The sequence below is a fragment of the Camelus ferus genome, chromosome 20 (genome assembly GCF_009834535.1).
Source record: "Camelus ferus isolate YT-003-E chromosome 20, BCGSAC_Cfer_1.0, whole genome shotgun sequence".
Taxonomy (NCBI): Eukaryota; Metazoa; Chordata; class Mammalia; order Artiodactyla; family Camelidae; genus Camelus; species Camelus ferus.
The window spans coordinates 25062617-25079066 of NC_045715.1; the positions used below are offsets into that span (position 1 = coordinate 25062617).

The 16450-nt window shown below is 45.3% G+C and overlaps 1 protein-coding gene across 1 annotated transcript in view; it reads left to right on the forward strand.

The window, feature by feature from the left end:
- Positions 1-16447, forward strand: part of CMTR1 (cap methyltransferase 1) — a 50896-nt gene extending 34449 nt beyond the window's left edge. The window contains 11 exon segments of the mRNA XM_032462981.1: positions 6087-6143; positions 6910-6967; positions 7480-7548; positions 8519-8650; positions 9534-9656; positions 10340-10431; positions 11264-11332; positions 12638-12685; positions 13524-13636; positions 14247-14355; positions 15017-16447. Of these exon segments, the coding sequence (XP_032318872.1) occupies positions 6087-6143; positions 6910-6967; positions 7480-7548; positions 8519-8650; positions 9534-9656; positions 10340-10431; positions 11264-11332; positions 12638-12685; positions 13524-13636; positions 14247-14355; positions 15017-15149 (1003 nt within the window). The 3' untranslated portion in view covers positions 15150-16447.
- Positions 16448-16450: the final 3 nt, after the last annotated feature.

The following is a 16450-nucleotide window of genomic DNA, read 5'->3' on the forward strand; positions in this document are numbered from 1 at the left end:
AGCACCATTTGTTGAAAATACTTTTCCATTTAATTGCTTTGGCACCCTTGTTGAAAATTATTTGACTGTGTATGTGTGGTATTTATCCAGGGCACTCTGTTCTGTTCCATTAATCTGTTTGTCTATCCTTTTTTATGTTCTCTTGATGAGTATACCTTAAAAAAAGTTATCTTGAGATCAGATAGTGTATGTTCTCCATCTTTGTTCTTCTTTTTCAAGACTATATTGGCTAGTCTAGGGGTTTTTGGGGAGGGGGTTGTTTGTTTTTTTGTACTTCTATACAAGTTTTAGAATCAGCTTGTTAATTTCTGCAGTAGGCCTGCTGGAGTTTTGGTGGAGTTTACATTTAAAGGTCAGTTTGGGGAGAATTGACATCTTAAAGATATTAAATCTTCCCATCGATGAACAAAAAAAGTCCATTTATTTAGGCTTTTTAATGTCTCTCAGCAGTTTTATACTTTTCCAGTATAGAGGTCTTTCACATCTTTTGTTAAATTTATTTCTGAGAATTTTATGGGTCTGGATGCTGTTGTAAATGGTATTTTAAAAATTTCCTTTTTTAATGTTCATTGCTAGTATATGGAAATACAATTGATTTATGTATACTGATGATGTATTTTGTGTGAAAGCTTAATTTACTTATTAGTTCCAGTAGTTTGGTAGATTCCTTTAAGATTTTTTACATATATAACCATGTATTTTCTGCAAATAAACAATTTTATGCTTTCCTCTCTAATTTGTATGCCTTTTAAAAATTACAGTCATCTCTCAGTATCCATGGGGTATTTGTTTCAGAACCCGCCACAGATACCAAAATCCATGGATGCTCACATCCCATAATTGGCCCTCTGTATCCATGGTTCTGCATCTGTAGATTCAACCAACCATGGATTGTGTATTACTATATGTATTTATTGAATAACTCTACATGTAAGTGGGTCTGCACAGTTCAAACTGGTGTTGTTCAAGGGTCAACTGTATTTTTTTGTGTGTGTGCATGTGTGGTAAGAGTTCTTAACATGAGATAGACCCTCTTAACAAAATTTTAAGTGTACAATATAGTATTGTTGACTATAGTTACTACGCTGTACAGCAGATCTCTAGAACTTAATTCATCTTGCTTAAATGAAATGTTATGCTCATTGATTTAAGTAACTCCTACATGTTCCCCTCTCTCCAGCCCTTAGCAGCCATCATTCACTCTTTGATTCTATGAGTTTCACTATTTTAGTTACCTTGTATAATACAATGCAGTATTTGTCTTTTTGTTACTAGGGTTATTTTAGCATGGTGTCCTCAAAGTTCATTCTTGTTGCATATTCCAGAATTTCTTTTTTTTAAAGTCTGAATAATATTCCTTTGTATGTATATACTACATTTTCTTTATCCATTCATCTGTCAATGGACATTTAGGTTGTTTCCAAATCTTGGTTATTGTGGATAGTGCTGCAGTGAATATAGGGGTGCTCATATCTTTTTGAGATCCTAATTTCAGTTCTTTTGGATAAATACCCAGAGGTAGAATTGGTGGATCATATGGATCAAAAAAAGTAGTTCGTTTTTTTTCTTGCTTGATTGCACTGACTGGTTCCTCCAGTATGATGCTGAATTGAAGTAGTGAAAGCAGACATCTCTGCCTTGTTCTTGATTTTACATATGAAGTGTTTGACCATTAAATATGATGTTAACTGGAGGCAGGTTTTTTGTTGATATCCTTTATCAGATTGACAGAGTTTTCTTCTGTTCCTAGTTTGCTGGGAGTTTTTATTATAAATGGATGTTTAATTTTGTCAAGTACTTTTTCTGCACCTATGGAAATTATTATATTATTTTTCTTCTTTATTCCTTTAATACAGTACATTGAATAATTTTCAGATGATAAACAAATCTTGAATTTTTTGATAAACTCCAGTTGGTCATAAGTATCACTCTTAAATATTCCTAAATTTGATTTACTAATATTTTATTAGGAAGTTTTGTGTCTGTGTTCATGAGGGGTATTAATCTCTACATCTGTATTCTTTTGAAGTTTTTGTCTGGTTAAAATATCTCTATTTAAATACTATAAATTTTCCTTTATTAATCTCTCTTTAACATATATATGTAAGGCCTTTTCTTTATATTTATTTAATACATATAAAGAAGAAAGGGTCTAAAATCAAAGAAGCTAGAAAAGAAGAGCAAATCCAAAGTAAGGAGAATAAAGGACATAGTAATTTGCTTTTATTTATTTAATTTCATTTATTTATTTATAGCATTTAAATAAATATATATGTATTCATATATATTTAAATGCTATATATTTTTCTTTAAGGACTGTTTTAGTTGAATCTCCCACATTTTGATATGTTATCTTTTTATTATTATTTGGTTCGAAATATTTTGAAAGTTTTCCTTATGATTTGTCCTTTGATTCATGGTTTATGTAGATATGTGGTTTTTAATATCTAGATAGTTTGGGATTTTCAAGATAACTATTAGATTTAGTCCCCCTGTACTCAGAATATACTCTGTATGATTTTGATCCTTTGAAATTTACTGAGTTTTTTTTATGACCCCAACATATGATCTGTCTTGGCAAGTATTCCAACTGTGGCTGTTGACTGTAATGTTCTATAAATGTTAACTTGGTCAAGTTGGTTCATAGTGTTTTTCAAATTGTCTATATCTTAGATGATATTTTTTTACTTCTTATTCTGTCAGTCACTAAAAGAGGGCTGTTAAAGTCTTCAACTATGATTGTTGATTTGTCTTTCTTCAATTTTATTAATTTTTACTTCATATATTTAGGATTTTTGTTATTAGACACATGCACATTTAAGATTGTTTTGTCTTTTTTAAAAAATGTTTTTGGGGGGGAGGTAATTAGGTTTATTTAATTTATTTGTTAGTTTTATTTTAACAGAGGTACTAGGGATTGATCCCAGGACCTCACGCATGTTAAACATACACTCTGCCACTGAGCTACACCCTCCCCCTGTTTTGTCTTCTTAATGAATTGATCTTTTGTCATTATGAAATATCCTTCTTTATCTCTAGTAATACTCTTTGTCTTGCAGTCTACTTTGATATTAATATAGCTACATCAGCACGGCTTATCTTTTTATGTCTTTTTATTTTCCACCTTCTTTGTCTTTGTAAATAACATATGGTTGGCTCTTACCTTTTTGTCCAGTGTGATAGTCTCTGCCTTTTATTTGGGGTGTTCAGTACACTTACATGGAATGTAAGTATTGATACGTTTGGGTTTAAATACTTTATCTTGGTTGTTTGATTTCTGTTTTTCCTGTCTTTGTTTTTCTGTTCCTTCCTTCTTTCCTTCCTTTTTTGGGTGGCAAATTCAGTATTTTTATCTCCTTGGGCTTCTTCTTTTTTATTCCTTTTGTGTTTTTTAAGTTGTTGCTCTAGAGCTTACAGAATGCATCTTTATTACAGTTTACCATGAAAAGTATTCTGCTTTATAACAATGTAAGAAACTTACTACAGTAAACGTGTTTATAGTACTCCTGCCGTTGTGTTCTTGTTTTCTATAATCCTTATGTTACATTGCTGTTATTTTAGTTGTAAACAGTCTATAATCTTCAGGAGATTTAAAAATACACACATATATGTACATCTAATTCTTTTAATTTAAATTTTAAACAGTCTATGGTCTTTTCAAGAGATTTAAAGATACACACCCTACATATGTACATCTAATTTTTTTTTAATGTCCTTGATATTTACTGACATATTTACCCATTCTGGCGTTCTTCATTCCTTCCTGCAGAACCAGGTTTCTATTTGGAATCATTTCCCTTTGGCCTGAAGAATTTCTTTTTGCCTACTTTTTAAGTACAAGTCTGCTGGAGAATAATTCCTTTAGCTTTTGACTTTTGAAAATTATTCATTTCTCTTTTGAAGGATATTTTAATTGGATTTAGTATTTGAGGTATTTTTCTTTAGGCACTTTAAAGATACTGTTCCACTGTTCTCTGCCTTTCTTGTTTCTGGTGAGAAGTCAGCCATTATTCTTATCATTGTTTCTTTGTATATCATGTGTCCTTTTTCCTCTGACGGCTTTCAAGATTTTCTCTTTATCTTTTGTCAGTTAATCTATGACAAAGGAGGCAAGAATATACAATGGAGAAAAGACAGTCTCTTCAGTAAGTGGTGCTGAGAAAACTGGTCAGCTACATGTAAATGAATGAAATTAGAACATTTTCTCACACCATATACAAAAATAAATGCAAAATGGATTAAAGATCTAAATGTAAGACTGGAAACCATAAAACTAGAAGAAAACTTAGGCAGAACACTCTGACATAAATTGTAGAAATTTGGGTGGGGGGTTAAGTCTTCTAAGGCAAAGGAAGCAAAAACAAATGTAAAGAAATGGGACTTAATTAAACTTAAAAGCTTTTGCACAGCAAAGGAATCCAACAAGATGAAAAGACAACCTACTGAATGGGAGAAGAGAAGATATTTGTAAGTGATATGACTGATAAAGGGTTAATATCCAAAATATACTAGCAGCTCATATAACTCAATATCAAAAAAAACAATTAACTCAATTGAAGAATGGGCAGAAGACTTGAATAGACATTTATCCAAAGAAGATACACAGCCAAGAAGCATATAAAAAGATGTTCAACATCACTAATCATCAGAGAAATGCAAATCAAAACCTCAGTGAAATGACCTCACACCTGTCAGAAAGGCCATTGTCAAAAAGTCTACAAGTAGCAAGTGTTGGTGAGGATGTGGAGGAAAGGAAACCCTAGTACACTGCTGGTGGGAATGTAAATTGGTGCAGCTACTGTGGAAAACAGTATGGTGGTCCCTCAAAAAACTGGAAATAGAACTACCATGTGATCCAGCAATTCCACTCCTAGGAACATAACTGAAAAAAACAAAAATACTAATTTGAAAAGATACGTGCACCCCAATGTTCATAGCAACATTATCTGCAATAGCCAAGATACGGAAGAAACCTAAGTATCTATCAGCAGTTGAATGGATAAAGAATATGTGGTACATATATACAATGGAATATTACTCAGCCATAAAAAAGAATGAAACCCTGCCATTGCAACAATATGGATGGATCTGGAGTGATGAACCTTAGTGAAATCAGTCAAAGACAAATACTGTATGTTGTCACTTATATGTGAAATCTAAAAAATAAATGAATGAATATAACAAAATAGAAATGGACTCACGGATTTAGAGAACAAATGTGGTTACCAGTGGGGAGAGGGGAGTGCTAAGATAATAGGGGTAGGGGATTAAGAGGTACAAACTACCGTATATAAAATATATAAGCTAAAAGGATGTATAGCCAGTATTTTATAATACCTTTAAATGGAGTATAATCTATAAAAATTTTAAATCACTGTTGTATAGCTGAAACCAATATAATATTAAAAATCAACTATACTTCAATAAAATAAATAAAACTTTATCTCTGATGTTTTTCATTTCTAGAATTTTTATTTGCTTTTTTAAAAATACAGTTTTTTATCTTTTTACACATGTTATATACCTTTTTCACAATTATTTTAAAGGTCTTGTCTGATAATTCCAACATTTGGACCACCTCTGGGTCTTGTTCTATTGAACAGTTTCCCCATCTTGTCAGTGGGTCACATTTTCTTCCTCTATCACATCTTACACTTTTTAAATAAAAAGCCAGACATTGTATCTTTTTAAAAGAGTTGTGGAGACTAAACTGGAAAGGGCAGCCATTAGTGTAGGTGAGTCAGTTTAGTGTGTAGTTGAACTGTATCTGGGCTCTACTGTCGCTTTATTTAGGTAGAATCAGTTCACAACTGCTTTCAAATTTTTAAAGATGAGATCAGAACCCTCCTTTAGCTGGACTTGGGATCTGAGTGTCTGGAGGGTTTGACTTAGTTCTTTCTTCTGCTTTACCCTCAGCCTTTAGCACGTCCCACGTAACTGTACCTTAGGGTGTTGTCAAGGGGATTCTCTTGACTCTCCAAGCCCCTCCCAAACATAGATGGCCAGTGCTCTGGCTAAACTCTGTCCTCATGTCTTTGGCTGTCTTTTGTGATAATCCTGAGATCAAATTATTTTTTTTCTTCTAGCCACTGTAGCCTGCAGATCAAAGCTCTGGCCAAAATCCGTGCCTTTGTTCAAGACACGTGAGTGTTGCCCCTTTCCAAAATTCACCTATTTCAAGGGAAGATCTTTTTGTTTTGTTCCTCTGCCTGAGCTATTTATTTCATTTCTACAAACATTGTTTAAATGTCTACTCTTTTATCTTATACTTTGCTGTAGTCGGTGAAGGACACCAGGAAAGCATGTTGCATGAACCTTGCCCTCAAAGAGCTTACCTTGTCTTTGGACAGATAAGAGTAACCCAGGAAAAGGATACACAAAAAGTTATTAAGTTACAGAGGATGTAGGGTGGCATAGCCTGAGTAGAAAACAGAATATTCAGGGGACATGAAGAGTGATCTAGAGAGGAGAGGTAGGACTGGTCAAGGGAAACCTCTGGGAGGGGGTGAGCATAAGCTTATTCAGCTTTCTGGGGCATAGTGACATCCACCCAGATGGACTTAATGTGCCGTGCCCTCTGACAACAGAGGGGAACCAGCAAGTGCTGTTGGGTAACTGGAAGAAGGGTGTGCAGGGACCCTGGAATCCAGGGTGGTCAGGAGGGTAGTCTCCCTTCCCTTTGTGGTGGGACGAAGAGGTCATCTCATTTTCTGTACATCTGAGCTCCCATCTCCAAGAAGCAGAGCCGTGTGAGTGTTACAAGCACCCTGTGCTAATGGCAACGTGGCCTCGTGCGCATACACCCGTTCATTCACATGGACTTCTCTCTCTAGGGTTCGGAAGGGTGCACAGGAGGCATGCTCCATACCTCTTAGAGGCTTAAATCATTTACTGGCTTCATTTTCCCAGGACCCTGAGTGAGCCTCGGCAGGCAGAGATCCGGAAAGAGTGCCTCCGACTTTGGGGGGTGAGTGTCTTTCCAGCCCACTGTTGCTCCAGGAGAGGGAGGCTTTAGAGAAGAATGGGATCGACTCCCAGCCCTGTCACCTTAGGGTCCCCCCTACACACATGAAAATGTCTGCCTACCCTCACAGCATTCCAGGGCAGGATGGTTCAGCACTGTTGGAAGTTACCTCCCTGGTTCTTTTCACTGCCAGGTTAGCCCTGCAGCTGGGTCAGAAAGGACAAGGGTGGTGAGTGAACAGGCCTAATTTTTCTGCTGGTGGCCCTGTGTAGCAAGTGACCACAGAGAGCCCCAGAGAAAGGGAAGTGGACTTTGGGGTGTGCTACCACAGGGCCTGAAAGGGAGCAGTGACTCAGTTAGCCACCTCCATCCCCCTCCCCCTCTTTCCATCTTCCTTTGTTGCACGCCACTTTCTCTTCCCCAGTCTGAGCCCACCCCCTCGCCTCCATAGACTCACACACAGCCTTGGTCAAAAGTGCATTTGAAAACCAAAGCTCTTTGCTATCTTGTTTCAGATCCCAGACCAGGCTCGAGTTGCTCCTTCTTCCACAGACCCAAAATCTAAGTTCTTTGAGCTAATCCAGGCAAGTTTGGTATCTGGTGAAAATAAAAAGTTAGAGAGGCCTAATTATATGTGGTATTACTGAGACCCCCAGAAGCCTGACCTCCGAGGGGCTTGTGTCGGTACCACCTGGGCTCTGAGGGGCTGGGCTGAGACCACCACAGATGGGAACTTTTGGTGTAGAGTGTTGAGTTCCCCGAGAGCCCACCAGGCTGCCTGACGATTCTTGTCCTGAGATATGTTGTGTTCAGCATTCTTGCCACCTAAAGGATGGTGGTGGCTATCACTGCCTGGCAAGTTCAGGAATCTGTGAGATGTACCTGCAGGGGAGAGAAGAAGTATGGGATGATCTTGGACAGGGGAGCTGGTCAGAGGGCCAGGAGAGGGCTGCTAGGGGAAGCTCCACCATGGAGCTTGCCTAAACCTAGGCTCCCTGTTCTATTTCTGGTGAGCGGTCCTCGGAATTCTTCTGCCTCTGTTTTCCTACCACCTGACTTTTCCCTGGGCTTCATTTAAATCTGGCCCAGATCATGGGCCATTGTGCTGATTTTGTGGGGTCAGGAACTGCAGAATGATGGCCTCAAAAGAATAGCACGTGTAAATTTTTCTGAATGGGGTGAAGATACCACGTAACTGCTCTCAAACCAACTGCTTGGGAGTCTTTGCCTTCGGTTTTATTCAAGGGGAAGCGGGGAGGCTTTTTATATTCTGGTGACATTTCCTTATAGCTCTGGTAAATCGATCTGTATGTGGGGACTCGGTGTTCTTTCCTTTCCCAGCCTCTCCTGATAGGTCCTAAAGGAACACTCCAAGCAGACAGAATTAGATCCCAGTTAGTTGCATGAACCTTGGTTAGGTAGCGCCAGGGGGCATGTTTCAGAGAGCATGTATTTCCTGTCCCTCATTTCTCCCAGCCCCCTACACAGGCACCTGTACTGAGCGCCTGTCCCTTCCCCCAACCCAGCTGTGTTTTCTCTGACCTGGGGCTGCAGGGCACTGAGATTGACATCTTCAGCTATAAGCCCACACTGCTTACTTCCAAAACCCTGGAGAAGATCCGCCCAGTGCTCGACTACCGCTGCATGGTATCTGGCAGTGAGCAGAAGTTCCTCATTGGCCTGGGGGTAAGTCTGCAGCTGGCTTCCTACCCAGCTTGGGGTGATGGAACCTTGCTCTCTGTCTGTGGGTATCTGGACAACTGCTGGCCACACTCAGTGCATATTCTCTTGGCACCATGAGCTTTGACTCCAGGGAGGGTATTTCTTGAAACTTCATTTCCTTTCTTCCTCTGACATAGCCAAGCGTCATTCATTCATTCTTTCATTTATTCATCTCTGTGCATTGCTCAAGGGAACACTGCCTTTTTCTTGTGATGTGGAGCTTCCTAGACTAGCAGAGTGGTCAGCAGGCCAAGCTGGCCTGAGCCCATGCAGCCATTTCTTTGCAACACCACTACCACCTCATGTCATCCTGTCTTGCAGAGATACCACCTATCCTTACTCTGCTGCTGTAGTCTAAAGTGAGATGAGGGAAAGCCTTGGGGGTTCTATGCCTTAACTGGGTAAAGTCCTCATTGCTCTTTCTTTCCACTCTGCCTTGTCTTTCTGTACAGTATTCTCTCTTCTTCCTCACTTTCTCTGTGTGCTCTCACATTTCCTCTTTTCCTCTTTTTACTTTCTCTCTTTGCTCTGTTCTCTGGACCCTTCACCAAACCCACTTCAGAAATTCACCAAGCTGGATCTTTCTTGAGGGCCTCTAATCATGGACTCTGGCCTCTTGAATGGTGCCCTGGGCCTGTTCCCTCCCATGAGGACCGAGTCAGAGGCAGTGGAGGATACTATTCATTATCACTGAAGTATACCTGACTAATCTCTCCCTGACATTTCCTTCTGGCATTTCCTGGCCCCATCTGCTTGTAGCAACCAACTGATAGCCCTTTTGAGAACTGAGCCTCTCACCCCTCTATCTCTATGCCTGCCTGACCTGGCCCTTTCTCTCTGCCCATAGAAGTCCCAGATCTACACGTGGGATGGTCGCCAGTCAGACCGCTGGGTCAAGCTGGACCTGAAGACAGAGCTACCCCGGGACACTCTGCTCTCTGTGGAAATTGTTCATGAGCTGAAAGGGGAGGTCAGAGGTGGTTCTGCTCACGTTATGACCCTGCTATCTAGGGAACAGGGCCACAGGCTGAGCCTGGCCCTCCCCCCACACCATGCCACCCTGAACTAACTGAGTTACATTGCATGTGGTGCTTGATGGGGCCCAGGACAGGGAGGCGGCTTTGTGATTATTCCTTCTCCTCTAGTAGTTGCTCTAAGCCATGGTTATTCGGGTAGGAAGGACCATAGTCTCCTTATGTGTAGGAGGTCTTAATCATCTCTGCATCAGAGGCCCTGATGGACCTGCTGGTATTTTCAGCTGCTGACTGTTTTTGACCAACGATCCCTTAGAAAGAAGCAACTTATTATTTCCCATGAGCTTTGGCTATTACAGCCATACAGGTGACTTTCAGGACAGTCAGTGGGAGCAGCTGGCTGGAGTGGGAAGCCAGGCCCTGCTGGAGCACCATGGCAGCAGCCTTGCTGGGTTTGAGGTTCAAGGGGACTCATCACCCAGTACCTCAGATCGGTCCACTCTGAATCACGGGCCATTCTGGTGCTGAGAATCAGCTAGGAGGCAAGCAAGAGAAATATTTTGTGTTTAGAGCCCTCACTTCCCCCAGATGAGGCAGAATGGTGGTCTGCCTGCCACAGAGGGCAGAGGGGGCCCCAGGCTGATGCCTGGCAGGATGGGCAGTGTATTTATCCTTCTAGGGGAAGGCCCAGCGGAAGATTAGTGCGATCCACATCCTTGATGTCCTCGTGCTGAATGGCAGTGACGTGCGGGAGCAGCACTTTAACCAGCGGTCTGACCTGGGCCCTGGGGGAGGGAGGGTGGGGTCGGCCAGGACAGCTCTATGGCAGTAGCCTCCATGGCTTGGTCCCTCACCAAGGTCTTCGCTGCTTAAGGACATCCTTAGAGTTTCCCCTCTCCTCCCCACTAACTGGTTTCAAGGGCAGGGTGACAAATTGATGTTGCCACTTTAGTTTACCAGGGCTTGGACCTTGATTTCATAGGTACCAGCCCACTCCACTTTGCCTCAGCTGTTCAGATCAGAGGTGATGTTTGTGTTAAGGTTGAGCAAGGGAGTGGCCTTATGGGGAGAGGAAGGGTCTTGTTTTGTGCTTGGTGGTCTCACTTAAGTCAGTTCATCTGGACCCCACAAATCTCACAGAGGTACTGTTGCTTGTGGATGATGCCTAATCAGTTTAAAAGAGGGGACAAAAAGGAGCAACGTCTTAACACTGCTGTGATGCTGATGTCACTCCTAAGTTGGTTCATCTGAGTGGGTGTGCTGTGGTGTTTGTGGTTTGGGGTGGTGGAGCAGACACACACAATCAAGATGATACTTGAAGTTCTGATGGAGGTGGCTGAGCACAGGTTAAGTTTCACTTAAGGAAAACCAACCAAGATATAGTGAAATTAGAGGCCAGAATCCAGAGAGAGGGTGAGGATGTCCATGAAGACATCAGTGGAGAAGGGCAGGGTGGGCTTCCTGGACACGAGTGCTGCCTCTTGGAGCAGTTCTGCTGCAGATTCAGGAGTATACTCCCACTGGTGCCATGAAAACGCCCCGGGGATGGGGTGCTGGTAGAGGTACCCTTACTTGCCTCTCAGAGCCTCTGTTTGGATTACAGAATTCAGCTTGCTGAGAAATTCGTGAAAGCTGTTTCCAAGCCCAGTCGGCCTGACATGAATCCCATAAGGTGAGCATATCGTCTCTCCCCCCAAATCCTCCTTCCTCATTGCTGCTTTTGGCCAGTGCCTGCCCTTGTCCTGTGAGGGGTGGGAGGGCTCAGGGGAGACCAGGCGCAGTTGGCATTAGAGATAAGACTGCCACTGATGAGTGATTTGCTTGGGGGTGCCAGGTACGTGACTCCTTTGCCCCAGGTATCTCCTCGCCGCACTGCCTGTCACGGTGGGCAAACCTCCACAAGAGAGGTTCACTCCTAGGGGTTAGTGTCCTCATTGTGGATGCACGTGCTTCAGAGAGCACCTGACTGCACATTCACACTTGAGGATCACTGGCATATCAGTCCTGGCCTTTTTTTTTTTTTTTCTTCAGGTAAAAAATGGATACTGAGGGAATGGGAGTTTTTGAACATGAAAAAGAGAAGGGTGGTTTGAGATAATGGGATCCTTGGTGCATGGAAAGAAGGCCAGGGTTCTGCCATGTTAGGTAGTGTGGAAGCTCCAGGCCCTGCAGGAGGACAGCAGTTGGGGCAGACAGGCTGGGCTGAGGGCTGAGCTTATTATCTTTGGGGCTTCACACAACTAGAGACTGAGGTATCTACTTACACTTTATCAAAATCATATTCATTACTTTTTAATATAAATTTACTTAAAATTAAATCCAGTAGGGAGATTGTACTTTATAGACGTCTTCGTAAAGTCTTTAAGTAGTTTCTTCCTGTGCTTTAGTGTCCTGTCTGCCAGGTCCTGAGAAGCAGCGTCCAGGGCCCCTGCCTCTGCTGCGCTTCACCCAGTAGTGGTTTCAAAAGTGTGTTCAAGGGCCCCGGGAGGTGGAGGGCTGGACGTCAAACATGCCCTGCATCCTGGGTAGGGGTTCCTCCACCCCTGGTGGTAATTGACCTGTTAGGATGATTTGGAAGTAACTTTGCTACAGGAAGGCCTGAAATCCATGTAGACAGAACCTGGGCAAGAGCCTGGCCCGTGGTGGTCTGGCCTCGTGATGGTGATGGTGGCCTGGGCTGGGAGTGCCAGCAGTCATGTCTGCCAGATCTTCCTCTCTCTTTCCTCCTGTCTTCCACAACCGTAGCTGCACTCCCCAGTTGCCCTGGGGCAAGCCCGAGGGGGTGCTTGGCAGCTCAGACCTAGGGCTTGTCTGTCCAGGACAGCAGTGTAGCAGGCTGGGGCTCCTCACTCTTGGTGGGTTGGGTGGTGCAGGGCCTGAGGCAGCAGGTGAGGACAGGCACAGCCTCCTGCCTACCAGCTATTGCCCAGACAGGTGTTCCCCAGGAAGCCTTTATCCCCTCTCCCTCTGTCCACAGGGTAAAGGAGGTGTACAGGCTGGAGGAGATGGAGAAGATTTTTGTCAGGTGAGTGACTCCACCAGGGTAGCTCAGGATTTGAGGAGCCGAGATGGGAGTGGCAGTGTCCAGGATTCATTCTCTGCTGTCCTGTAGATGGGCTGGGGATGTGGCAGTGAGTTGGCCCTGGTGGGCTGCCTCTACCCCCTCACCTCCCTTGCCCGTGCAGCCAAGAGTCCCCTGGCTGAGAGTTGATTCAGCTGTCAGGAGGGGAGCAGGGCAGGTGTGTGTCAGGCAGAAATATGGGCTCATTGGCACTGTAATAGTTATGACTGTCCCTGCGAGGGGCAGAGCAGCAAGCTGCTTGAAACACTATAAATCCCAGCTCCTGGTGCTGACAGAGGTCCTGCCTGGAGGCAGTAGGGGGAGCATAACTGCTGCTTCCTGTTCTTAGCGGTGTGTGGGGTGCTCAGGTCTGTAGGTCTCATCCTGGCTGTGGCCACTGTGGGCACAGGAGCTGGGCCAGGTCTCAGTGTGCCCATGTTAACTCTTCGGTGGCCACACTGATGCCATGGGTAGTGGCTAAGACCCAGTGGCACTCGTGGTCTCTAGATCTTACCCTTAGCGGTGTCACCCTGACATCCCCAAACAGCAGCAACATAGCAGGGGCATTTGCTACTCCCTGGCCTCCACTGCTTAGTTCAGAGCCTGAGCTTTAAAACCAGCACTGCACTCACCCACTTGACATGAGGCCTGGAACATTTCAAGTCTCTGCCTCAGTTTCTTATGCTGAACGGAGGTAAAAATACTGTGGTTGGGTGATTTTGACGTTAGCCAGAGACTGACGTTAGGACCTCCTTTCTCTCTCACGTTTCCTGCCTGCACATTTCCCTGCTCTGGAGATCAGGTTAGAAATGAAGATCATCAAGGGCTCCAGTAACACACCGAAGCTCAGCTACACGGGGCGAGACGACCGGCACTTCGTGCCCACTGGCCTCTACATCGTCAGGACGGTGAATGGTGGGTGATGAGCGATCATTCCCTGACCCTCAGCCGGGGTGACTGGCCCACACCCTGCCTGAGCCAGGCAGCAGACAGGCTGGCACTTCTTTGAGGTGTATGTTGAGGAGGACTATGTCCTTGAACCTCTTCTGTTCTTTGGTGGGTCCTAGGGGTTGAGTGTTGGGGCTGGAGAGACAAGAGCCCAGCTTGTCTACACACACACGGTGTCCTCCTGGCAGGAAAAGGGCCTTCTTAGTGGGCAGCGGCAGCAGCAGATCCAGAAAGTCAAGTTTGGCCATTTGCATCCCCTGTAGCATCCTTTTTGCTTCGTGCTCTCTGGTTAACAGAGTCCTGCTCCCTCAGCCAGGGTCCTAGAGGTGTCGCCCGATAGCGGGCTGGCAGGACTGGGGTGGGGTTGTTGAGAACTAACTATCTTAGTTGTCCTCTGGAGCCTCTTTGGGCTGGTGATGAAGGCTGTGTTCTCACAGGCTCCCTGCCTGCTGTCTGGGTGGGAGAAAGGGGAGTGGAAGAATGGGAGTGGAGGGAGGCATGCCCTACGTTGGCTTGACCTGCCCCTCATGGGTATTTTGTGTCCTTTCTGGGCTTCTTCCCCCTTTCCTCCTGTCAGAGCCATGGACCATGGGTTTCAGCAAAAGCTTCAAGAGGAAGTTCTTCTACAACAAGAAAACCAAGACATCTACCTTTGACCTCCCTGCAGACTCCATTGCTCCATTTCAGTAAGTAGCCCTCTTCCAGGCCTGCCCCCTCAGCAGCCCTAGGTACTCACTCCTGCCAGGATGTCAGCCCATCCTCTTGGGGCACACCTGCACCTTGAGACCCTTTGCTGCCCATGCAGGGGCTCCCCACAAGGGGAAATGGAGAGAGTGATGGTGGGACCCAACCCCCAGGACCAGGTTGGGGGTCTTGGGAATAAAGGGCCCCACTCTGGCCTGGGCGTGGGAACATGCTGAGGGCCCACAGCCTTGCTCTCGGACCCAGTGTCCATTTGCCAGATTGGTGGCCATAGGTTTCAACAGCAGCCGGCAGCCGGCAGCCCTACTGTGCCTCTAATTAGCCACGGACACTAGTGTGTCACCACACTAATACTGTTCTATTAGAGTAGCAGAGACAGATAAACCAGGAATATCAGTAATTGTAGGGTCCAGTAGGATGCAATTAGCAGCAGCTATGTGATGGGGAAAGCTGATTCTGGAAGGCAGGGAGGAGCAGGGCCTACTAGGTACATTTTGGCTGCCAGAGGGGAGATCCTCAACTAGAGTCATTGATGAGACTGACTCCTAAGAACACCCCTCCCCGAAGGCAGTTGCCAGGGTGGGTGGTGGTCTCTAGGTCCTGCTCCAGGGGGTGTTGCCCTCTGACCTCCTTTCTCCTCCCCAGCATCTGCTACTCCAGCCGGCTCTTCTGGGAGTGGGGGGATGGCATCCGTGTGCATGACTCCCAGAAGCCCCAGGACCCAGACAAGCTGTCCAAGGAGGCTGTCCTCTCCTTCATCCAGACACACAGCGCCTGAGGGTCCGGGGGACACCCACCCTTGCCAAATGCCCTGTTACTCCCTGTGCCTGGGCCCACACACTGGTTCCTTCTCCCTCTCGGAGAGGGATGGGAAGCACAGTCACTGCAGCCTGGTCATGGGGGATGGGTGGCCACCTCTGCATTTCCTCTGAAGAGCTCAATAGGGGCCTTCAGAGGACACTCACAAGTTCCTTCTGGGACACTTTTTTGGACTTCGCTCCCCAGAGACCTGCCTGGGAACTGTCTCCCCTGCCTGGACTCAGCCTGAAGGATGCAGCTTCTCCAGCAGGTTTGAGGTCAGAGCTCAGGGCACGTGGGGCCAGTGGAGGACGTGTCAGAGAGATCGGGGCTTTGGCTCTGTTCTCTCCTGTATCCTGTAGACTCACTTTTCTGAGTTCTGTGCACTGCCCTGAGGGCGGCCATGCCCTTGCTTTGCCCAACTTTTTACTGGGCCAACCCTGAGTGGGTGGAAGCCCACCAGTGTGAGCTGGCCAGGAGCAGCTGCTGTACAAACCAAGGTTTTGTTTCTTTGAACCTGCTCTGTTTTGATGCCAAGTTGGAGATGTGTCTCCTCCCCCTACCCTGTCCTGGTCGTCCCTGGAGTTCTTCCCAGCCTGGACCTCTGACAGTCCCGCAGGCCGGGAAGGGAGGCATGAGGACCCCACTTCAGGATGCAGGTAGTGCTGTCTGGTGGTTGATGTGACTGCTTCCTGGGCCCCACCCCTTTTGATCTGAACTTTGGGCAGCTGTCAAAGGAGAGGAAGCAGCCGTGAAGACCTGCATCTTTCTACATGCCAGCAGCAGTGGCCCCACCATGACAAAGGGTACCTCAAGGGTTGGGTTGCACTCAGTCCTCTGCCAGTCATGGCACCCCTATTTCCCCAGCCACCTTGCTACCCGCCCCCTTTGTTCTTCCCCAATAAGAGATACTGTTGCTTTTGTTTGTCCTTGCGTGGTCACTCCATTTCCTCTGTCTCGGCAGGCAGAAGGGGAAGAGGGGAAGCTGGGCTGTAGCTGTGGGTGGGTGGGTGGGGCACCTGTGGTTGTTTTTAATGGGAAATACCTCTCAGAGATGCTCATATGGGCTCCCTAGGGCCCCATCCCAGTGCTAGACTGGTTTCCATGGAGCTCGGGTACAGAGGCTCCTGAGGTTAGAACTGACTCCACCTCAGGGGTCTCTGGCCCCTCCCCCCACATTGTCAGCAGCACAGCTGAGATGCTGTATTTCCACCCAGTTCTGGGTAAATCAGTGTGTCTTGCAGAATCTTAGCTCATTAAAGATAAACATATTTTTAATAC